We start from the raw sequence: 25281 nt of genomic DNA, 5'->3' as shown, positions 1-25281 counted from the left end.
AGAGCGCTTGCCTGGCACATGTTTAGGCATTGGGTTTGATCCTCAGCATCACATAAAAATAAATAAATAAAATAGAGTTATTGTGTTCATCATGCCCAGTATCTGTTGGGCATTTTGGGCTAAAAAATATTTTAAAAAATAAAAATAAATATAAGCACTGGCAGGCTGGGGAAAAAAAGCTCAGTTGGTAGAATGTTTCCCCTGCATGCACAAGGCCTTGGGTTCACTCTCCAGCACCACAGGAAAAAAAAAAAAAAAGAATTAAAAATAAGCACTGGATAAAATGGATAGGTTGATGATGAATTCAGTCGGGCAAGTATTTGATAGGTCCTTCCTATCAGTAAATTTTCATAATTTTTCTATTCAAAATACAGCATGATTTTCAGAGTCATGTAGGTGCTTACCTCACAGTGTGGTCTGTATCCATTCAGTGCAAGTCCATAAAAAATGATTTAATAAACATGTCAGGCCTGTGGGCATTGTATCAGTAAGTTATTTTACAGAGTTACAGATGTTAGCCTGACAACAGACCAGATGGAAGTGGGCCCAGAGCATGTGCAACAAAGGCCCAGTGTCATTTGGGCATTTTGGGCCATACTGCAGTGAGGTGCTATTTGAAAGGGGGCCAGGCTGATTCCATATAAAATATTGAAGTCTTTTATAGGAGGCCCCAAAATGTAACCTCCCCCTTTATTTGGTAATATTTTCTGAAATTGTGTGTATTAACAGTGGAGAATGATTTTTGGCAAAATCAGGTGTCTCTAGAGATCATATAATAATCTGTTCTTGTTTGTGAAGTTTCTTAGACTTTACTCATCAGAATCTATATTAGGTGTAGAAAGAATGGTTAAAGGGGCAGAGAGCTTAAAGTATACCATGAGAGGAACCCTCTCAGTGGGTATTTCTTGGAGTAAATCATAGGAGGCACCATGTTGGTAGGTATTACTTGGAGTTTATCAAAGGATGCCCATCTTGGTGAGTATTATTCAGAGTTTTTCATGGGAATACACCATCTTGGTGATACTACCTGGAGTATATCATGAGAGGCCCATCTTGGTGGGTATAATGGTCATATAATTGATTCCTGCGCTGGTCTTTCTGCCAGGTTGCCTTGGGGCCATGGTCTACACGGGAACAGTCCCTAACACACAGCTCCAAGGTTTCCATGAAATATTTCTCTCTGCTCAGAGAACTGCTCCATAGGTTCAAAAGTCCTTTCTTTTTTATACTTTCTTCCTTACTTATGTCTTTATTGGTGATGGCTAACTCAGCCTTGATGAAATGGAAGATTTCTACCCTTCATAGATATTTATAATTTAAGTTTTTCAGTTTAAATTAAGTATTTCCTATTACATTGTCTATAAATTTATGCTTGGAAGTTTTACTAGATATGAATTAATAAAGTCAATAAGTTTCTTTCTTTTTTAGTTCTCCATGATATTTTGCCATTATTAATTCTCTGATTACTAAGCTATTAGATGGGACAACCAATAATGTCCTGAAAATCTGGGTATTTCTCATCAGAATTTAGCACCATGGCTTCGTTTCTACATGAAAAACCCTAGTCTCCTTAAAGTAGAATTAGAAGACTTCACATAGAAATAGTAGTTGTCAGGCTTTGTAATGAGTCCTCTACTGGGCCAATAGATCTATCTAGTCAGGATTTACTTGTTATTATTGCATGGTCATTTGGAGAAAAGAAATGGATCAAGAATGTGTACTTGGCTTCAGTGTGCTATTGGATGAGGATTTATAATTTGGCTGCAGGAGCCCTGAATGTTACCAATCGAGAGAGTAAGCTCAGTATCCTAAGTGCTGAGGCATAGGGGACAAGCTTGCTCTTTGTAGATATATGTGCTATGAATCATCCATGAATGATTTAGTAAATTTCCTTAAGCAACTCTTTCCAGTCTGAAAATTGGGAGTAAATAAACCCTGCATGGTAGATAATATATAAAGAGCTTCAGGCCTAATTTCTGATTATAGTAAGTACCTAATAAAAATGAGCTACCACATTTATCTCAGACATTCATCATTCATTAAACAGTAATTGAGAGTGGTCGATATGCTGGGCGTTGGATAGACAAATGCTTTATTCCTTAATACACAAAGAAGTAGCCAATTTTGATAAAAGGCAAAAAGTCATGATAGGAAGGAAAGATCATGCTTGCTTTAGTAGTGATCTCTGCATGGACTGTCCTGAGTAAGTCATGGCTGGATGTTGTAACTGGATGTCAAAGCCAAAGACTTCATTTCCAGGCAATGTTATCAAAGGAGAGGACAAGAGCAACCAAAATGATTTAATGAGAGAATAGAGGCTATTTTTTTAAAATCCACATTATGCTTTCTTTTGAGATTCATGGAGACAATTCAAAGATTAATGTAAAATTTCCCACCCTCAGAATTATTGTTCTTTATCTTGTTAATCATGATTGCAAGTTTTTGGGTAACTAGGACATTTACAAAAGGAGTGCTTATAGAAGAAAGTGGCTAATTTTAGTGGCAAGATGAACTGTTTTTCCATAAAGCTGCAATTTGGGGTTGGCTGTTCAATATTTGCTTGCCAGTGACAACAGGGTCTCAAGTTTGATGAAAGTGTTGGTCCTGGGAGCTTTTTCAGCTGGATTGAGTCCCACCTCCCACATCCTCTGCTGCTTTTCTCACACTTCAGTATTTGCTGCCAGCATCTTTATCTTACATGATTCTTAGCCTCCTCTCCAGGGCCTCCTACTAAAATCTGATATCCATCCCAGGCTTCCGAGCCTTTCAACACCCGGTCTCCTCCCAGTCTAAACTCCTGTTTCCACTTTCTTTTAAGTTTCCTATTTAGATTTATTGTCCTTAAGTCCTGCCTTCTATTTAGTTCCTGTTCCTGGCTCAGTTTGTGTATTGAGCTTTTAATTGTTTTCTTTTTCTAGTGAAAATAATACATAACGTGGTGTGCAGGAAACTAGATACCTGTTATAATATACTTGCTGTGCCTGTTGCATCTGAGCCCTTTCCTCCTCCGTCAATTGAGACAATTGCATCTACCATGTGGACTCAGTGAAGGGAAAGCCCGTGCGCCTTTTCTTACATGTGGTAGAAGTACTGTAAATGGCCACACATATTTTTTGTTTGCTGCAAAATTTTATGTATACCAGCAGTAAATATTCATGTCTTACTGTTCTTAACATCCATTAACCCTAAGGTAGTACAGGTTGCCACCTTATACTGTAAATTTGTCTTTAGATACAAAGTTCACACATGGAGCAAATAAATGCTAACGGCATTCCTCATGTGAACCTGCTGTTTGATTTTCTTTATGCTAGTAGGAATTAGTATTCATATTTGTTTATGTGTGTAAGCACACACATGTTTATTAGATACACATGCACACACATAGGCATGCTTACTATTGTCCGTGCTAATTCAAGCAATGCTAACACAGGTGCACAGAATTTAGGCTTGATTGCACCTCCTAGGCATTTTATACTATTGTCACAGTCTTTCTAATATAAAACTGTATGAAAATGACTTTCATGGCATTATTAATTATATAGAAATTCCAGAAAATATCAACAAAGTTAGAAATATTTTGAAGAATAAGCTTTAACCTTGTCATTATCCTATGGAGAAGCTTGTACACAGATCTTTCTAGTTGATGCAAATTCTCTATAAAGAGGGTCTGTGTTGGGTGACTTGGGTAGGGAGGAATGTGTTGCTGGCATTAATAAGTTGAATACAATTCACTTCAGAGCTCAGAAGTTTATCCTGTGTTGCCATGGTGGGCTCTAAGTAAAAGAAGGAGACTACAAAGCAGGCATGACTAAACATTTCCACATCGCAGGCCATAATTAAGTCCTCTTCTAAAGGTTTCTCTTACTAGGATATTCACTGAAGGGAGATTGTTATCATTTTGCCAGTTCTTTGAAGACTATCTCCTTGGTCTTGGCTTCTTGACTCCAAAATGGGAAAGAGATAAATCAAAGATCAGCAGAACTCAGCCATATGTCAGGGTAGTACATATGGGGGGGGGGGACATGCACATGTCTACTTTAGGTCTTAGGGTGCAGGAGAGACCACTCCCATTGGGGTTCAAATGGAGCCTTTCTTTATGTCCTCACTGAGATTACCCAGCAGCTATAATAGGAAGAAATGAGATTGGTGTAAGTAACACCCAAGTAAGACCAGACAAGGCTGTATTTCCTTCAGGTAAATTTCATATTTCTCAGGTTCTAAAATTATACATCTTTTTCCATTATGGTTTATATATGTTTATGGGATATAGTTACCCTGTTATATAAAACAAATATCACTAGACCTGTCATTAAACTCCCAGCTAGTAAGTACAGTTCTCTGTAATTTGTGGCATATGCCTCTGATGTCAGCTGAAATGAACTTTGTTCAGCAAAATGGTTTGTAAATATTGGTTTGGGTTTGGCAACAAGAGTGAACAAATCAGTATTTCTGCCTTATCCTGAGTTTATCCAAACAAACCCAACAGTTTTATATTTAAAAACTCAGGCACTAATCGTTTCAGTCTCAAGTGTACCCCCATCTGTCAGGTGTGTTAATCATCTGCAGAGCTGTTTGCCTTGAACACTGCCACTGACCATTAGGGGAAGACACCCTCTCACTTGTCATCTGGCCTGAAAACCTGGTGGGTTATTTTACAAGTGTGTGCAATTTGAGTGTTCCTGAAAAAAGAAATGTTACACAAGGATCCATTCTTAGTGTGAAAAGAAAGGAAACTGATGTGGCAAGAGCCCAGCCGCCTGTCCCTTGGCCATGTGAGCTAAATGAACAAGGGAGTGCTGGAGAATCCTCTCTCCTGGATATTGTAGGGCCTTGTTTCCTGAGCTGTGGATTCCTCTCTTGCTTTAGGCACAGGCCATCTCCAAGTTAACTGGAAAGCCTGGTATCTTTATTTTTAAACTTGCTGTCATTTCTGTGCCTTGTGGGAAGAGAAGGTGAAAAGGATCGTTTGTTCTTGGGCTGAGCTTCAGAGTTTGGATGCCAAGATATTTCTCAGGCTCCCTGAGCTTTTTGGAATAAACAAGAATGCTAACTAGCCCAGAGCCCTATAATAACAAACTGAAAGTTTGTCCTTTTTAGTGAAAAAGACTGCAAGAGAATATTATCTGTGGAAGGTTTAAAGGAATCAATTGAGTTCTGCAGTTTCACAGGGTGGAATGTGTGTATTTTAGGATTAAGTTGAACACTTTGGGTCATGGCCCAAAGTGGAAAGAAAGGCTAAGCAGCAGGCTCCCAGGGAGTGGCAAGAGCTCACAGAGGGTGCTGGAATTTGCCACGCTTCCTGCTGGGCTGTGTCTTTTAGCAATGTGCATAGGCAGAGGCGAGCCTGCCACTTGGAGGGCCTGTGCAGTATTGCTGGGCAGTGTCACTAGAGGACAAATCTGCTGGGCTGGGGCAAGAACAACAGGGTTCAGTTTTAACTAGGAGCTGGCAGTTGGCCTTTGCATCAGAGTCAGCTCTTTGACTTCAAATTGTGTCTGTGCTCCTATGAACTCACAGGAAGCTTTCTGAGGTGTGCCATGGTACGTTGCTATATGGGGATTGGCTCCTAGATCAACGTCTGTGCCCTGTACCCGTCTTCCTAAAACGATGTGACCTGCCATAGAAGGCTCTGCATGTCCAGGCGTAAGCCAGCCAGGCTTTCCCACCTCCTGTTCCTAATTGCCCTTTTGCCACCTTTCGAAAGAAAACACCCTTTGCCACACCCCCAACTTTATCAAGATGCTTGATCCCAGAGTGTGTAGGGATATGTTTTGCAGTTTATTTTAGAGGTACATGTGCAAAAAGGTTTGAAGCTTTCTGATCAGAATAAACTTCCTTGAGCAAACTAAATTAGCACTCTCCATGGAAGTATAGTGTAAGCCACAAGTACAGACATTTGTTATTTTAAATTTCTTGGTAGCCATATTGAAAGGAGTGGGAAGAAAGAGGCAATTTAATTTTAATAACATATTTTATTTAACGTGATATACTGAAAATGTTGTCATTTCAACACACATCTGCATATAAAACTATTAATCAGGTATTTTGTATGCTTTTTCTGTATGAAGTCTAAAACTTGATTTTTATTTTATGCTTCCAGCATAGTTCAACCCAGATCTGCCCCATTTCCAGTGCTCAGTAGCCACATGTGACTGGATGGCTACTACTATATTGGGATAGTACAATTCTAAGTGATAGCATAACCGTCAAGCTGATGGTACATGTGAGTCAAATAGTACTTTGATTTGTGTTAGAATTATGAAAAATAAGACATCTGAGATTAAGAGGCCATAGTGAAGAGCACAAGCTCAGTCCCAGCCTCATGATGGACCTGCTGGTAGACCTCAGACAAGCTATTTCACCTCTCTTGGTACTGGTTTCCATAGTAAAAACGTGACAATAATACTAGTGCCTTCCTTATAATGACTGTCTTGAGGATTAGAAAAGCTTAACTATCTATGTAAGGTACTTAGGAAAGTGGCATCTGGTATTTAAATTTTACTACAATTATTATATTATTCCTAGTATAACCCACCAAGGTAGTCATGGTATGATGGCAAACACCCTAGCTTTGTCTGTCAGAATACCTGTGTTGAAACCTTCTATTATTGATCACTTTGTATTTTAGCTTTTCTGAGCCTCAGCTTCCCCTTCAGTTGAACACCTTCTATCTCCTAAGACATTGTTCTGAATGAACAGGTAAGAACATGTATAGCTACCATTCTGGGGAGTCTTCATTATGGCAGCATAATATATATAAGTACTATCTTGTTTCATCTTCACAACAACTATTTGAGGAATGTGTTTTTATTCCACTTTTACATTTGAGGAAGGCAAAACTCAGCTGGCTGCAGGTTTCAGTGCTGGAATTTGAAAACAGGAATGTCTGACTTCAAAGTGCCTGAATAGTGCTGCGTGCTTTATTAAGAGGGTAGAAACATAATCCAACTATGATGTTTAAAGGTGGGGACTGTTGGAAGTGATTAGGCTTAGATAAGGTCCATGATCAAATTACTGGTAGCTTTAGAAGAGAAAGAGACATCACAAGATGTACACATGCTATGCATACTCCTTGGTGATACCCTGCTCCATGTCAGGACTTTGACAGCAAGAAGGCCATCACCACATGTAGCCTTTCAACCTTGTACCTCTAGAACTGTGAGCCAAAATAAAGCTCTTTTCTTTATAAAATAACCTGCCCCAGGTATTTTATTAAAGTATCAGAAAACAGACTCATACGAAGGAATTCTTCAGGTGCCAGAAATGAAGACTATTAAGACTTTGAGTTGTTTCCATGGTAAAGGTTGAGGGCAAAGATGGAGGGCCATTGCTCCCAGTGAAGGCTTATTCAGTGTGTTCATCATTGTTATTCTGTAACTATTATTCATGGCTGAGGCTTTTTGTATACTCTGGTTATTTCCTTTCTAGAACAGTTTAGTGTCCTCCCTGAAGTTAATACATAGTCATCTCACTGCTTTGGTTTGCTCAGTTCTCTTTGAATCACTCCTAGTCCTAGGGCAGCAGGACCAGCTGTGGTTCGAAAAGGGAGCCTTGTTTTGGGAAGGTGGGGGATGAGGCTATAGGGCGGCGGTGGTGGTGTTTGGAGGAACAGAGGAAAGTCACTGATGAAGGGCTGAAAAGGGAGCTGGTCAAGATGTTTCTGGGTGGCTTCTCTTGTGTTGGGCTGAGGGCAGGGCTGAAAGTTTGGAAGAACTGGGTGGAAGACAGGGGGCAATGAGCACGGGGAACTTTGGGAAGGTTGGCTGTGAACTCACTAAGATGACAAGAAACAACCTCATGTAGTGGCCAACATTAACTCATCCACAGGCCACCAGAAATGTGAATCCAAACACGCCAGGAATGCCACCCCTTTGTGTTTTACTCCACCTCCTGCTTGAGTGCAAATATGCTGAAGTCTGTCTAGATGATGGTTCTGTTGCATCATATTCCTGGGCCAATCCTGTACCTTTTCTTCTCTACTTGCTTTTATTAGGAACACTGTTCTTAGATGTTTGCAACTTACCTTCAGTGAAGCCTTTTCTAAGGATTCCACAGAATTATGGAAGTCTTTCTCCTGAGCAGTCTTTGGGTTGCTTCTGCCAGGTGTCTGCAAGACTCGCAGCCCAAACATGACAACTTCTCAGCTCCCAAGCTCCTGTACATAAGCAGAGTGTGGGTTAGATCCTCAGCGTGCCCCAGTCCACGCCCAGGGTCTCAACATCTCAGGGTAAATTGTAATTTTCCTTATGTGGAGATCAGGCTGAGACTAGCTTAAGGTCACCGTACTGGGTCCAGGAGTACATTTTTTTTTTTTTTAACACTTCAGTTTCTAGTGGGGAATCTCCTGCCCTGCTCTGGCCCAAAGTTAGGTCTGTTGTTTCTGTTCATTTGAGCACAACCTGTATTTACCCACTTCTTACTCCCCACTAAAAGGATAACAAAGTGGTTAAAAAAAAAAGAGGTGTGTGTGTGTTTGTGTGTGTGTGTGTGTGTTAAAACTACAAAAAGATGAGAGAATGGAAGAGGAGGTGACAGTGACACTAATATGAAAGCTGGATAATAGATGAGTGATAAGTAACAGAAAAGATGAGAAAAAAGCTGGAATTCATGATTGGAAGGTGAGAAAAAGCAAGCCAGATGGAACTGCAGCTGTTCAGGATCTGGAAGTTGAGGTGTCAGGTATCTCAAATGAGGACTGGCTGAGTGTTGGCAGCCAGAAGCAGTTGTTAAGTCCCAGCCTCTCTGTCCCCTGCACTGCCAGTGAATCCTCTTCGCACACCTGCACAGGAGAAGATGGTGATGAATTTCCTGGAAAGACTGACCCTCTAGAACGCTTCTGGGATCAGGAACCCACCCAAAGCTGGCGGACCTGGGAAAGGAATACCAGGACAAAAAAGGATGGGTTAAGTGAATGTCTACAAAGGGAAGAGGAGACCTGTGGTTCCCTGCCCCAATTCCATTCTTAGGACATTGTCATCCAGTCTTATTGACTCATGCAGGTGTATGGAGACCCTCCCTGGGACCTCCAGCCATTCCAAGAGAAGGTCTTCCAGATCCTGCCATCTGTGGTGAGACTGGCCAAATCTCCCACAGCTAAGCTAGCAGCTAAGAAAGCCTGCCATGTACATGGCACTCCAGCCAGCTCTTTTGTGCTCCACTCTCATGTGGGAATGAACTGAGATTACCAGAAAATTGAGCAAAGCAAGCACAATATCATTGATAAGAGACCATGCACGCACAAGGCAATCTACTAAGCAAGCAAACAAAAAGAATTTAGGAGGAAAAATAAAGAAACAGATTCAATCCAGAGAGTAGAATAAGAAGAAAACAATAAAACTGGCATTAATAACCTTAAAGAAATAAAACTTGGTAAAACTAAAAAATGTCATAGTGCCAAGTGGTAGCCACAATTTTAAGAAAGAACTCTCCCACCTTCCTGGTGAGAATGCAAATGAATGCAGCCCCTTTCTAAAGCAATTTGGCAATACTTGGTACTGATGAAGATGCACTGACCCTATGGCCCATTCCATTTCAGTTATGGAAATACATTTATAGGGAGATTTTCCACAAGGAGATTATACAATGATATTTTACTGTGCTGTTTGTAAATATTAGAATAGAGGAAAGAAATAATTGTTAACAGTAGGGGAACAGATAAATAAGATATATTCATCAAGTGGAATACTATGCAGTTACTAAAATGAATGATATTTACTGATGTGAATAGCTCAATGAAATAATGAAAAAAACATCAAGTTGCAAAAGGTTATAATTATGCAAGTTTTAATGCATATCTATCTATATAAGTGGTATTATTTGGGGATAATAATAGTAATAAGGGCTAACATATATAACTATCTTTGGAAAAGGGGCTTTTGTTTATCTCCATTTTACAACTAAGAAATCTAAGGCCTAGAAAGCCTAAATACTGTCCAAGCTCACACAGCTAGCATGTACGTAGTGAAAGGACAGAAATGTGTTTGGGAATATTAACAGACTGCAAAGGAAGGAAGCAAGATGCATGGGAACATGGGACTTTTTTTGGTAGCATTTTCTACCTTTTTAATAGAGATTTGAAACAGTTATAGCCAATCTAGTATCTATTACGTTATTTATTAAACAGATGTTTTAGAGCAGTTTTAGGTTCTTAGCAAAACTGATCAACAGGTACAGAGATTTCCCATATATCCCCAACCCCCACAGACTCTGCCCCCCTTCACGGTTATCAATTGGCCCCATCAGAATGGTACATTTGTAACAATGGATGAACGTACATTGACACATCATCACCACAGTTTACATTAGGGCTCACTCTTATTCTACATCCTGTGGGTTTGGATAAATACTTAATGGCATGTATCCACTGTTACAGTATCATACAGAGTTCACTGCACTAAAAATTCTTGTGCCCCAGCTAGTCATCTGTGTCTCCAACCTAGCCTCTGGCAACCACTGATCTTTTGACTGTCTCCAGAGGTTGTTGGGTTTTTTTGTTTGTTTGTTTGTTTGTTTTTTTAAGTTATAGATGGACACAGTATCTTTATTTTACTTATTTATTTATATGTGGTGCTGAGGATCGAACCCAGTGCTTCACGTGTGTGAGGCAAGTGCTCCACCACTGAGTCCAGCCCCAGCCCCTGTCTCCAGTGTTTTGCCTCTTTCGAAGGTCATAGTTGGGAGGCTAAAGGATGTAGCATTTTCAAGTTGGCCTCTTTCATTTAGTAATATCCATTTGAGTTTCTTCCATGTCTTTTCATGTTATAATAGTTCATTTCTTTTTATTGCTCAGTAATAATTCATTGTCCACATGTGTAATATTTAAAACTCATACAAATTTTAATATCTCATAAATATTTCCTCATAAAATGAGGAAAATTGTAAGCTTGAAAACACTGCTAAATACCCAGGACCTCAGGGTTGACTTGGAACTATAGCTTCTGTGAATGGCTGTGTGTATTCTCCCCTGGGCTTCAGTAGAGTACCCTTTGTGTACTTTACCAGGTTATGATAGTGTCTTCCGGCCTGTGGTGTTGGGCCTGGAGCTGGAAGGGGACAACACTGTGACCTAGCAGAATGACAGTGCTCCCAACCAGAGTACTGCTAAAGAGAGAGAGACATCAAACACCCACTACCCCACACCCTCTGCCATTGGTTATTAGGTGCTTCCAGCAGGTCAGGCTTTTGGAAAGATTTTGGAATCTTAACTAAACATGGTCCTCATATGGCTTTCTAAAATAGGGCTTTTTGCTGGGAATCTCTGTATTATTTCTTTCATCATTGCTGTCTCTGTGACTCAGAATTTAACCACTTTTGCTTTTCTGTGTGACTCTTTGGTTGCACAAAATCAGAGTGAATCCCCTGTGATCTAGCATATTTAGGGGCAGGGCTAACATATAACTATCTTTGGAAAAGGGGCTTATTTGTTAACTTATTTAACAAATAAGTTAAATATTTGTCATTAATCATTGCCACGTGCTCCATATACACAGTGCTTTCAAAGAATTAATAAGAGTCGAATCTGGGAGTTTAGGGATGGAAGAATTTAATTTACTATATCTTCCCTATTTTAAAAATGAAGAAACTGAGGCCCAAAGAGTTAAATGACATGTACAAGACAACATAGCTAATTACTGACGGAGCTGAGTAGGAAATAGGGCTCCCTCTCCTCGCCTATGTTTATTTCACTGCAAAGTACAAAAAAAAACCCAAAACACCACCACAACAAAACTATGGATCATTGTTTAATTTTCATGGTTTGTATTATAAAACTCCTTAAAATGGGCTTTCTGGGCATAATTCTTATAAACATTGAAATGCAGAATTTGTGATATATAGTCAGAACACTAGTTTTAAAGTTTTTTCATACCTTCTATTAAAGAGGAGTTCTTGAGATGAAAGTTTCTTGTTGGTGATGTTATAGGAGTGTTTACACACCTACCTCAGATATCTATGTGTATACAATATAGTTATCATTTGGACACTGGGTTTATTTCAATCAAAGGGAAAGTGTCTGGCCTGCTGCACTGGAGTGGATCAGAGGCACAGATCTCATTTTTAAGTTCACAGGCTTAACTCCCATTGCATTGTTGAGAACAGGAATCTGGTCATTTCATGAAGACTTTTGGGATAGTTCCATTTTATATTTTTGTAATAGTCTCAAACTGAAGAGGTTGAGTTCTAATTGGATAAGTACTAGAGTTAGTTTTATGTTTTTTCCTCCCTAGTAGTCTTGATCCACGTACTCCTTAGGTACCCATTTTTAATATCTTTCAATTTTTAAAAAATATTTTTTAGTTGTAGTTGGACACAATATCTTTATTTATTTATTTTTATGTGGTGCTGAGGATCCAACCCAGCTAGGTGAGCACTCTATACCACTGAGCCACAACTCCAGCCCCCCTCATTTTTAATATCTTTACTGGAAAGGTAAGTAGATGTTCTCTGCTGAACCTTTACTATACTAACATTCAATGATTTTCATTAATTGGGTTTAACCTTACAGATATGTTTCTGGTAAACAAATGCAGCATCCATCATGGCCAATGAAAGTAGAAAAGCCTTACCTGAAATGGTTCAATGGAACCAAGTTTAGTAAACTTTTGATTCAGGTTGTCCAGAGAATATCTACTACAACAAACAAATTATTAATAAACTACCTGTAAAATATGATCATACATAAAAGAGAGATTGCCTTAATTTCACTTTTATATCTTGATTCATTTTGCAGTATGTGAACTCAAATCTCCCTCTATGAGTGATTTCCTGTGGGGGCTGGAGAACTCTGGCTGGTTAAGGCACATCAAGGCAATCATGGATGCAGGAATCTTCATTGCAAAGGTATGTGATTGCAGAGAAAACAAATTAAGGGGTAGACTAGCAACCATGCTGACATCAGAAAGGTGACCCGTCTCCTCTCCATGGGCTCCCCTGTACTTCACTCTGCTGTCCTGAGTAGATGGCTGGCTTTGTAGACCTCCATAAGGTTTGCCTTCTGAACATGTAATTTTGCAAGAGTACAGTGCTTAGTTGATATTTCAGTGGTCAAGTAGACTATTTCCAAAATATTCTCTCTTCCATTAGGCTTAGTTCTGGTGGAACAAAGAATTTTCTGCAGGACAGTACAACCAAATGTGAGTCATTTCAGTGATAGGGCCTTAAGGCTTCCATTGAATATATTATTTTTCTTAGACATGACATAAGCAGAAGTTATGTCCCTCAAACTGGCAGGTGGATTCCACTTTGCCATGGGAAGAATATTGTGGCAACTTTCACTGTTTTTGAATGTATTCTATTGTGTTGTTCAGTGTTTCTAAAAATAAGTTCCTCTTAGATTTACACTTAAGAGAATCATCTTTTCTGATGACATGGTCTGCTCCCCTTTATTAGATAATCATTTACTCAACAAATATTTATTTAGTGCCTGGTACTATTCTAGGTGCTATGGATGCAGTGCCGGCTAAGCCAGATCACGTCTCTCATCCCTCACAATTGACATTCTGATGTGGGAGACCAAAAGCAGGAGTAAAAAAATAAAAATAAATTTCAGGTAGTGATAGATGCTTATAATGATATCTTTACCAATTTACATTTCTTGCCAGGATACTTTCAGCTAGAAGTTATGTGTGTAGTTTCAATAGTGAATAGAAAAATCTTCCTTAGCAGATAATTCTGGTACAATTTTTAGCTTTGTTTTCACCTTCTTTCCCTAAAATATCCATTACTGCACTCTTATCCTTTTATCTTTAATTTTGTGCTTTTAAAATTTAAAATTTTGTGCCTTTTCCTTTTTGGAAAAGGTTGGGGCCAGTAGTTATTCCAAGATTTCAATAAGACTTCACATGGAAATGGGAGGGCAGGAGAGGGTGGAGGGTGGACAAGAGATGTCAGAAAGGTATGTTTGCACAGAAAAATACTTTTATTTCATATCTGTGCTAAATTTGAGGTGACTTGAGTGAGGGCTTCTGGATGTAATGGAAAGGGCAGGAAAAGCTTAGCTGCTAGCACTCACTGGGCCACTCCTTGGTTCTGCCCTAGGAAGGCAGGGCATAAATGCCAAATAAAAGAATGAACAGGTTTTGTTCTGTTTTGTCTATATCTTTCTCTAAGTATAGAAGTTAAACCTAGTTCTGATGAGAGATGTTTCCTTCTATCGTCATTCTGTGTGACTCTGCTGATTGGTATCTTCTAGGCAGTTTCAGAGGAAGGGGCAAGTGTGCTTGTCCACTGCTCTGATGGCTGGGACAGGACTGCTCAAGTGTGCTCGGTGGCCAGCCTCCTGCTGGATCCACACTACCGGACTCTGAAGGGCTTCATGGTGAGTGTGGCTGCTGGGCCTTCCCTGGAAAGGCAGTGCCTTGACCACAGTGGACTTCTTTTTTAAGAAACTTTTGGCAACATTTTTTTTTTTCTCATCAGCATTATTTTTCTCTTAGTAGATCAGCAAGGTTAATTAAAGGAGAAAAAGTGAAGTAGGCTTGGAGTAAAGAGGTACATTTCTGGGATATTGAAACCACTTCAGATCAATGCTACTGAATATGAATGGGGACAAATATAAAAGACATTCAGTAGTGGGAAAAATAATAAGCTTTATAAAAATTTGCTCATAAATACTTCAAGTTTGGGATAATGTGTGTAACAAAATACTTTTGGGGAAAAATATCAGGGAAAACATTTTCTATATTGTTCATGCTAATCGTCTCTAGAAGGAAAAACTTCTGTCACTTCCAGGTTTCTAAGTAATCCTCACAACTTAGATGAGAATATTCACTGTTTTTAAGGTTTTTGTGTTCTTTGATGCAATTATGAGTATATTCTCTCCTAGAGGTTGATCCTTTTTGGGTATACATCAAGATGTGATACATTGCTTCTGACTACAGTTGCCTGGGGTAGTGAAGTTTTGATTGAATAGTGAGATTTCCCTAAAATGACTGCAGGGGCTTTCTAGTGATTGGGCCATTAACTAGTTCCTTCCTCTTGAACAGTGATTGGATAGAGAATGCCATTCTGGGGATAGATGCTGAGAGGAGCCCTATTGGAATATCATTACTACTAATCTCTTTCCCAAGTGCTATCAGCTGACACCCTGGGGACTTGAGAGAAGAGGCCAGCTTCCTCCCTGAGCTTTCCCTTTCATTTTATCAGGATGCGCCTAAGAACTTCTGTGACAGGATTGATTTGAGGGTGACATTCCTGCTTTAGACCCCTCTCCTGGGCTGAGGTTAGGAGGGCTAGATTCCCTCGTTTACTTTTGGAAACTCGGTTCCCAGTCACACCCTGCCATGAATCTTTCTTCCACATACCTTCCTTTTCTTCCACTGACTCTCTTCCTGATTGTGCCACATTAAATTTATAGCACAATTGAAATGCCCTTCTGAGTTAACAAGGACAGATTTCAACTGGTCCATACACTTTTTTGGGGGGAAACTAATGGTCATTTTAGAGCACTGGTGATATTAATAGGACTATTCCATATAGTTAACATTTTTTAAATCCAGACTACTTCAGTCTGTGAACTTATGGTAACCCTAATTCCAAAGCAGGGCTAAAGCTTCTAATATACTCATAAACCCATTTTAGAATTTTTCTCATGTATAGTAAAGAACACTGGAAAGCATTTCTAACTGTTTCTTATTGAAAGTTTGGTATTTTTAATTATTCAAAGAGGCAGTATCATGTATTGGTTAAAAGATGGGGTTTAGAGCAGAGAGACCTGTGGTGTAAAGTGGTGTCCTCTGCTTCCTATAGCAGGTGAATATTAAATCTCTCTCTGCTTCACTCTCTGTTGCTGTAAAATGACAGGTATAATAACACCTATCCCACAATGAGGTGAGGTGTCACATGGGAAGCACAGCAGTGTCCAGCAGGGAGGAAGCATTGAGTGGATGGTGTTATGGTGTTTTCTTTTTTTAACTTCAGTTCTCATTTATTTTTCCTGTGCATGACCTTCAATTTTGCCCTTCCCACATGCATTGGTGGATATTGTCATTTCTTACTTATTTTCTGGTTATCTGAGGATAGTGATTTCTGAACCAGATGTCTCTGAATCTTTCAGTATTGTTGGTTATGGTCTCTTATTTTCCTTCATTTGCTTCTCTCCATGATACTTATATTCTTTCTTGTGTAGGTATTAATAGAAAAGGACTGGATTTCCTTTGGCCATAAGTTTAATCACAGGTAAGAAATATTTTAAAATCTGTTGCTTTGAATGTTTAGGATAAAAACACTGTTTCCGAAGTTTTCAGTGCAGTGTCCAGGGGAAAAATAGCTTGATTTTGAAAGGATTTTTACTACTATTTGTGTATCCCATTTGGAAAGTTTAAATTATGTTGTACATTTTGCATCATAGTTTGAGAGGAAATTCTCAAACTCTAACTGCACTTGGTATTAGTTGGGCAGAACTCAGTAAAGTTAAATTGTTCCAGAAGAGACATATGACACTTGGTCATTCATTGACCCAGGAAGGATCAACTCTCCCTCCTTCCATGCACACTGGATTTACTGAATTATTCCATTTTGGAAGTGCTGACATTCACTTTAGGCTGCAAGTTGTGAGATGCCCGGAGAACAGTTTCCCTGCTTTTTCACAGTGGCAATCAGATTGGATTGTTCCTGAAGCATTCACATCACATCGAAGTTTCTCCCAGATACCTCTGGAGAGATCATGTGGGACAGTGGCCCAGGCATTGGAGCCAGACAGATGCAACTCCAAATGCACGCTGTGGCATTTACTGTCTGACTTTGGGCATCTGTCCTCTCTGACCTTGGTTTGCCATATATGGGATGGGGAATGTTTTGGGTCTTCTGGGTACAGAATCATATCATCTTTAAATAGTGATAATTTGAGTTCTTCTTTTCCTATCTATATCCCTGTAATTTCTTTCGTCTGATTGCTCTGGCTAGAGTTTCTAGAACTATGTTAAATAGAAGTGGTGAAAGAAGATGTCTTGTTCCAGATTTTAGAAGGAATGCTTTCAATTTTTCTCCATTTAGAATGATGTTGGCCTGAGGCTTAGCATAGTTAGCCTTTACAATGTTGAGGTATGTTCCTGATATCCCTAGTTTTACTAGCATTTTGAACATGAAGGGATACTGTATTTTGTCAAATGCTTTCTCTGCATCTATTGAGATGATCATATGATTTTTATCTTTGAGTCTATTAATGTGATGAGTTACATTTATTGATTTCCATATGTTGAACCAACCTTGCATCCCTGGGATGAACCCTACTTGATCATGGTGCATTATCTTTTTGATATATTTTTTATTGAATTTGCCAGAATTTTATTGAGAATTTTTACACCTGTATTCATCAGAGATATTGGTCTGAAGTTTTCTTTCTTTGATGTGTCTTGTCTGGTTTTGGAATCAGGGTGACATTGGCCTCATAGAATGTATTTGGAATTGTTCCCTCTTTTTCTATTTCATGAAATAGTTTGAAAAGTATTGGTGACAGTTCTTTAAAGGTCTTGTAGAACCGGTCCTGGGCTTTTCTTGGTTGGTAGGCTTCTGATGGTGTCCTTTATTTCCTTGCTTCAAATGGATCTGTTTAAATTGTGTATATCTAATCCTGATTTAGTTTGGGCATATCATATACCTCTAGAAATTTGTTGATGCCTTTGAAGACATTTCTGTACATCAGTGACAAATCCTCAGAAAGAGAGACTAGGAAAACCACTCTATTTACAATAGCTTAAAAAAAATACTTGGGAATAAACTTAACGAAAGAGGTGAAAGACTTCTACAATGAAAACTATAGCACACCAAAGAAAGAAATTAAAGAAGACTTTAGAATATGGAAAGATCTACCTTGTTCTTGGACAGGCAGAACTATATAGTCAAATGTGACTATATAGTCAAAATGACCATACTACCAAAGCACTGTACAGATTCAATGCAATCCCAATCAAAATCCCAATGTCATTCCTCATAGAAATAAAAAAAAGTAATAATAAAATTCATCTGGAAAAATAAGAGACCCAGAATAGGCAAAGCAATCCTTAGCAAGAAGAGTGAAGCTGGTGGCATTTGCTGTTCCAGACCTATACTACAGAGCAATAGTAACAAAAACAGCATAGTATTGGTACCAAAATAGACCTATAGACCAATGGTAAGAATAGAGGATACAGAGACTAATCCATATAACTACAGTTTTATTAGGCAAAGGCATCAAAAACATACATCAGAGAAAAGATAGCCTCTTCAACAAATGGTGCTGGGAAAACTGGAAATCCATATGTAACAATATGAAATTAAATCTCTATTTCTCACCATGCACAAAACTCAACTCAAAGTGGATCAAGGATCTAGGAATTAAACCAGAGACCTTGCACCTAATGGAAGAAAAAGTAGGCCCAAACCTCCATCATGTTGGACTAGGCCCCAACTTCCTTAATAAGACATCTATAGCGCAAGAATTAAAAAACCAAGAGTCAATAAATGGGATGGATTCAAACTAAAAAGCTTCTTTTCAGCAAAAGAAACAATCAGTGAGGTAAATAGAGAGCCTACAGCTTGGGAGCAAAGTTTTACCACTTGCACATCAGATAGAGCACTAATCTCTAGGGTATATAAAGAACTCAAAAAGCTAAACATCCAAAAGACAAATAACCCAATCAATAAATGGCCAAGGAACTGAACAGACACTTCTCAGAAGAGGATATGCAATCAATCAACAAATATACGAAAAAATGTTCAACATCTCTAACAATTAGAGAAATGCAAATCAAAACTAAGATTTCACCTCACTCCAGTCAGAATGGCAGCTATTAAGAATACAAACAACAACAAGTGTTGGTGAGGATGTGGGAAAAGGGCACATTCATACATTGCTGGTGGGACTGCAAATTGGTGTAGCCAATCTGGAAAGCAGTATGGAGATTCCCTAAAACACTAGAACAACCATTTGACCCATTTGACCCAGCTATCCCACTCCACAGTTTATACCCAAAGGACTTAAAAACAGCACTACAAGGACACAGCCACATCAACGTTTATAGCAGCAGAATTCACAATACCTAAATTGTGGAACCAACCCAGATGCCCTTAAGTAGATGCATGGATAGGGAAACTTTGGTACATACACACAATGGAACATTACTCAGCATTAAATGAGAATAAAATCATGGAATTTGCAGTTAAATGGATGGAGTTGGAGAATATAATATGCTAAGTGAAGTAAGACAATCCCAAAAAACCAAAGGCAAATATGATATGAGGATGCTTACTCATAATGGCTATGGGGTGGCGGAGCATGGGAGGAATGAAGAACTTTAGTTAGGGCAAAGGGGAGGGAAGGGAATGGAGGGAAATGGAGGGGGTAAGGGGATAGGAATGATGGTGGAATGAGTTAGAAATCATTATCCTAAGTACATGTATGAAAACATGAATGTTGTGAAAATACTTTGTGTACAACCAGTGACTTGAAAAATTGTGCTCTATAGTGTAATATGAAATGAATTGCATTCTGCCATCATGTGTAACAAATTAGAATTAATAAATAATTTAATAAAGAAAAAAAGAGTAGAAGAAGAAGAGGCCTGGGTCCCACTTTGTCCTTTGAGAGCACACCTCCACTGACCTAAAGACCCCACTTCTTAAAGGCTTCACAACCTCTCAATAGAACCACCCTGAGGAGCAAGTCTTAACATACAGTTTGGGGGATATTAAAGAATACAAATGACGGCATTCTTCTTTCTCTATTGACTTATTGTGTTCTGCCCAGAACATAAACATATTACTTACACAGAACAAATATGTATTACCAGATGATATTTTATCTCAAGAACACAGAAGGTTTTAAAATTACATTATCTTCAAAAGACAAAGAGTTTTAATATTATATTAACCTGAAAATTGATAATCCATGTATAATTAGAGAAATGCTCAGTTAATCAAGAAAGCAAAAGAAAATGTCTAACTATTTGGGAAAATGTAAATTTCCAACAAATAACACAAAATTTATTGATTAGATTCTATTTGACTTTAGATTTTATTTAAAGTTGTTTATAGAAGAGCAGTATGTAATGTACATTCACTTGTCATTTCAAAAATATTGCTTGCTGTTTCAAGATAAAATATTTTATATTATCCTAAAAAAAGTTTTCTGTGGAATCTGTGGTCATATAAAAATGAGTGTTTTGTTTTTACTCTAGAAATGAGAATATCCTAGGAAACCATTATTTTTTTTTTCAAATTGTCTTTCTTCCTTATTTCTTCCCAGCAAACAATGCAAGAGTGAAAAACCCAGAAGTTGCTTAGAAATTGCTTCTAATTCTCCCATTAGCCATTAATAAAGTAGAAGATTTATTTCAAAAATAAGTTTTGTTGTACTTTTAAAGTTTGAAATAAAAACTGCTCATTTTTCATGGAAAGTTTCCTTGAATTTAATCTCTGGGACTATTCTACTTTATTTTATTTGAGAGAGAGAGAATGAATTTTAATATTTATTTTTTAGTTTTCAGCGGATACAATATCTTTATTTGTATGTGGTGCTGAGGATCGAACCCGGGCTGCACACATGCCAGGCGAGCACGCTACCGCTTGAGCCACATCCCCAGCCCCAACTCTTCTACTTTAACACTTTCTTTTGTAACTATAACATGAACATGTTCTCTTCTTTATACCACCATTACGAAGTTCTTGAAATTGGAATTTAAAGGTTAATTTTTCTACCTCTTAGTAATACTGAGTTTATAAGATTTTTTAGGAACTAGTGTTGCCTTTATGATAGTTTATGAATTTATAGCCTTCTAATTAAAAAAACTTACCTTATAACATATCTTCTACTTTGTTTTATAGATATGGCAATCTAGATGGTGACCCAAAAGAAATCTCCCCAGTAATTGACCAGTTCATTGAGTGTGTCTGGCAATTAATGGAACAATTTCCCTGTGCCTTTGAGTTCAATGAGAGGTTTCTGATTCACATTCAACATCACATTTATTCTTGCCAGTTTGGAAACTTCCTATGCAACAGTCAAAAGGAAAGACGAGAACTCAAGTAAGTATTTTGGAGTTTTAACTTTTATCTCAAGCTTTGGGCAACATAGAATTTTCAGGTGGACTTTTATAATTTTGGACACTATGTCATTTAGTGCACATATCTATACTGACAGATTCAAGTTCTTTTCTTGTTTCTGGCATCATTTCAAAGTGGCAAAAATCTGGGGCTGGGGATGTGGCTCAAGCGGTAGCGCACTCGCCTGGCATGCGTGCGGCCCGGGTTCGATCCTCAGCACCACATACAATCAAAGTGGCAAAAATGTAATCAACTGACAGAGATCTGTACAGTTGTACTTTTTCCCCCAGTTTATGCCTGATATACCCAGACAGGTTGGGGGGTCTTGAAAATAATTCTGGAGTCAAAGAAAATAATTTTTGCAATTAAAAGTTAGGTATCTTGAGTGGATATATGGTTAGAATAAAAACTGCAAATATAACAGCGAAAACAAATTTTAAACTCAAGGCACTGTTAATTTAGATTAAAAGTGCACTGCATCATCCAAGGGTAAAAGTAGATAAAATATGGACTTCCAAGTACATTATAAAGTCAGAAACTTAATAACAAGAAGGTGATTTAGGAAGTGCAAATAAGAGAATATTTTTGAGATTTTCATAGAATAAAATGATTTTAACTATGGTATATACATGATCAAATTTAATTTTAGAAATAAACAGTTTAAGTAAAATAGGCTTTATGCCATCTAAGTTATACAAAAATACTTTTTCCAGTGGATACTGGTTTATTTTGTCCAAGGAACTTTAAGTATTCCTGATGGGGGATGATTTAGAAGAAGCAGAGCGCATCCTGTAGGCTCACCTGTTTTCCCACATAATTCGTGGCTTGTTGCACCAGACTCTCAAGTTCTAATGGTATCTGCTTGGATTTTAATTCTGGCTTTTACATTCACTAGCCATAGGAACTACTTAATCTCTCCATTTCTTTAGTGTCTCTTCCAGAGGTGGATATATCTTACAGGAATTCAGTGAGGGTCAAAAGAGAGAAAACACGGGAAGCCCTTTGAAAACAGCCTGGCAAATAATAAATGTTCAATGAATATTTGGACAAAAAACTATATAAGCAGTTTTTTTTTTTTTTTTTAACTTAACAAGAATTAAACATCCTGTCCAGGCTAATGCAGATAGTAGGGGAGGAGTTGAGATTATTATAGTGCTATTCTACTATATCAAGAAACCACCAAAAAAGATTTTAAATTTCCCTTCTGTAGAACAAGGACTGTTGTTCAGATCACAGTGCTTAGTTCCTTTTCACCTGTTATATTATACATTTACTATTCTTAAGAACCAAGATCAGTCATTTTCGACTTTTTTTTTTTTAACAGTATTCAAGAAAGAACATACTCTTTATGGGCTCATCTGTTGAAGAATCGGGCCGACTACCTGAATCCTCTGTTTAGAGCAGATCACAGTCAGTACCAGGGATGCCTTCACCTCCCTGCAGCTCCATGCAACTCCATGTACAAGTATGTAAACCTTTAGCAATCTTCAAACTATGGAGTGAAACTGGATTCTGGCACTGTTTAACTTTCAGAGGCCAAAGTGTCTGAGACAATGGGTTTCAAGGCTTTTTTGTATACACAATCCTTCAGAAGATGCTTGAATAACTGACTGTATTTGTGGCCGTGTCTCCTCCCTCTCATCCCTCTAAATGTGAAATTCTCTTCAGAAGTTGATGTTTTATAATAACGGTATCTTAGAAATACATAGAAACTTATATTTCTATGTGAAAGTGAAAGGGAGGAGGGGAAGAGAGGAAGAGAAAAAAGAAAACCAAGTGTCTTATAGGCTAAATTAGAATGACACATTTATCAAATTATCACATGGTTTTATCTCTGCTGAATCAAGTCCCAGCTTATTTCTCTTGTGGAAATAGATTATTTTAAGATTTTATATATTGGGATGGGAGACCAAGCATGTTGTATATCCTTTGGCTTCTTCTCTAGTCTTACGTGATGAAATGACTCAGAGCTCAGCCAAAAGGCCAGTGCACAGAATATGAGAAACCACATTCCTTTTCCCTACTCACTCCCAACAAATACTTACTGGGTCCCCCCCCACAAAGATTTTATTCCTCAAGATGGTTTTATTCTCATTTATTTTAATATCATTATTTCCCCAGACTTTTAGAGCAGAATGAGCAGAATGTTAATTCTATTATACTTTAAAAAAAAAGCTTCAAGTTTAAAAGCCTCCTTTTGTAGCTGAAAGACTATATGTTCACTAATTTTGAAGTTCAAAACAGCGATTTTATTAAACCAAAACAAAAATGTGGTAACATGTGTTACTTCAATCTATTATAAAAATATATTTATTATTATGCCTCCTAATTCAGTATCATATATAAGTAGACACTTCATGAACTTAACTTTCTTCAAAAGTTTATGGGCTCCCCCCAAAAACCATCAACATGAAATTATTGCGAGCGGCTTTTTTGAACTTGTAATTTGTGTTTGGTTATTATTTAGACTGTGGAACTATAATATTAAAAATAGCTTGTAAGATTTGAGAATGTGAGTTTTCAGATTGTGGTTTGGTGGTACTGTAAAGCTCTTTCCTCCTAGGTTTTGGAGTGGAATGTATAACCGTTTTGAAAAGGGGATGCAGCCCCGACAGTCCGTTACAGATTACCTTATGGCCGTGAAGGAGGAATCCCAGCAGCTGGAGGAAGAACTGGAGGCCCTAGAAGAAGTAAGACACACTTGCTATAATCTATATTGTGTGCTTGCAGGTACATGTGACTAAATCAGAGTCACTCCAAGTGAATTTGGGCTGACTAAATAAAGACACAGACACAGAAAGTACCTTTTTTGGGGGCTCAGTGACTGCTCATCAGCTACAGCTCCCACAACGGTGGCAAGGCAGGCAAGAAAGAGGAGGGGAGCACGCCTTGAACTGGGGTTTTATTAATGGAGGGAACTAATCCATGGAACATTCCATCCAAAAAAGGGCAAGGATTACAACAAGGGAAGGATTACAACAAACAGGTGAGTTTGGTACAACCATCTGGTAACACCCACTCCCTGAACTGCACCTTTCTTATCCAAGCAGAGGTAAAGTCCACCTGTATTGCAATGGGTCCAAAACCAGTCCAGTACCTCTTTACTCAGGACTTAAGGTGTGTACATAGCTCCTGTACAGGGCGGCTCCTGACATGTGCTTATTTCTTTCAGAATGTGGCCCCATGAAAGTCTCTAAAAGCCCATATATAAAATTAGCAGTGACCATTTTTTATTTATAATCATTGGATGATACAGTCTCACTCAGGTGAGCACCCAGATGACTGATGTCCATATGTAGGAATTTAATGCATTATCACAAATCTGGCTCATGGTCATTTCCACAGTGTGCTAAACTATTTGGCTATTTATACACACACACACACACATTTTGTTGTTGTTACTAGTAAATACTAGTACTAAAATTCTTTCTGGAGAAAGCATGAAAAAAGGTTGAAAAAGGAGTAAAATTAGACATTTTATCTGTAGTAAAAATCTACTACTTCACTTCTTTTTTTCTTTTCTTTTTTTTTTGCTACTGGGGATTGAGCCCAGTAGCACTCATCTACTGAGTCACATCCACAGCTCTTGTTATTTTTCGAGACAGGTTCTCACTAAGTTGCTTAGGACCTTGCTAAACTGCTGAAACTGTCTTTTGAACTTGCAATCATCCTGCCTCAGCCTTCTGAGTCACTAGGATTACAAGTGTGCACCACCATACTTGTGTCCTGTGTCTTCACTTTTAAGAATTAAAAAATGACATTATGTTAGTATATAAAAGATAAAATAATTGAAATTGACTACTTTGGGTTTCTGTTACTTCCCCATTTGGGCCAGGGAGGTTATAATATACTTAAATGCTTTTCCTAATTGGATAACTTTGTTTCCAGTGATACTAGTTAAGTTTAGTTGATCACCAAACCCACTTGGATTTTTGCTTTGTCCTGCTTCAGTTGTTTTCTTAAAACACTTAACCACCATACCATTCATTTGTTCAGGAATTGGCAGTAAGTTCCTCTTGTTTGGGACCTGAATTTTGAATTGAGGTTCAATAATTTAAATATGATGAAAACTTTAAGATCATATGTAGTGAGGAAAAAGTATTAGGAGGGTTGGAAATTGTCAATAGTTAAGGTTCTTCTTTATCCTCATAGAGCAATAACGTGGCTAGAAGAGAACATAGCTTTTCCGATTGGTCAGTATCTAAAGAAAGTTCAGCAAAATATCACAAATTGAAATTGAATTCTGCTCCTTGGCCCAGTGGATAC

At 38.2% G+C, this 25281-nt stretch overlaps 1 protein-coding gene across 1 annotated transcript in view; it reads left to right on the top strand.

Annotated features, from left to right (window-relative positions):
* Positions 1-25281, top strand: part of Mtmr7 (myotubularin related protein 7) — a 64481-nt gene that overhangs the window by 36230 nt on the left and 2970 nt on the right. Inside the window, exons 7-12 of the mRNA XM_027954690.3 lie at positions 12728-12837; positions 14189-14314; positions 16124-16173; positions 20797-20997; positions 22340-22480; positions 23579-23705. Of these exons, the coding sequence (XP_027810491.3) occupies positions 12728-12837; positions 14189-14314; positions 16124-16173; positions 20797-20997; positions 22340-22480; positions 23579-23705 (755 nt within the window). The remainder of the gene's footprint in view (positions 1-12727; positions 12838-14188; positions 14315-16123; positions 16174-20796; positions 20998-22339; positions 22481-23578; positions 23706-25281) is intronic.

This window comes from Marmota flaviventris, chromosome 3, assembly GCF_047511675.1.
Source record: "Marmota flaviventris isolate mMarFla1 chromosome 3, mMarFla1.hap1, whole genome shotgun sequence".
Classification (NCBI taxonomy): Eukaryota; Metazoa; Chordata; class Mammalia; order Rodentia; family Sciuridae; genus Marmota; species Marmota flaviventris.
Note: the sequence above shows the minus strand (reverse complement) of the source record. Positions and strands in the feature narration are given on the sequence as shown.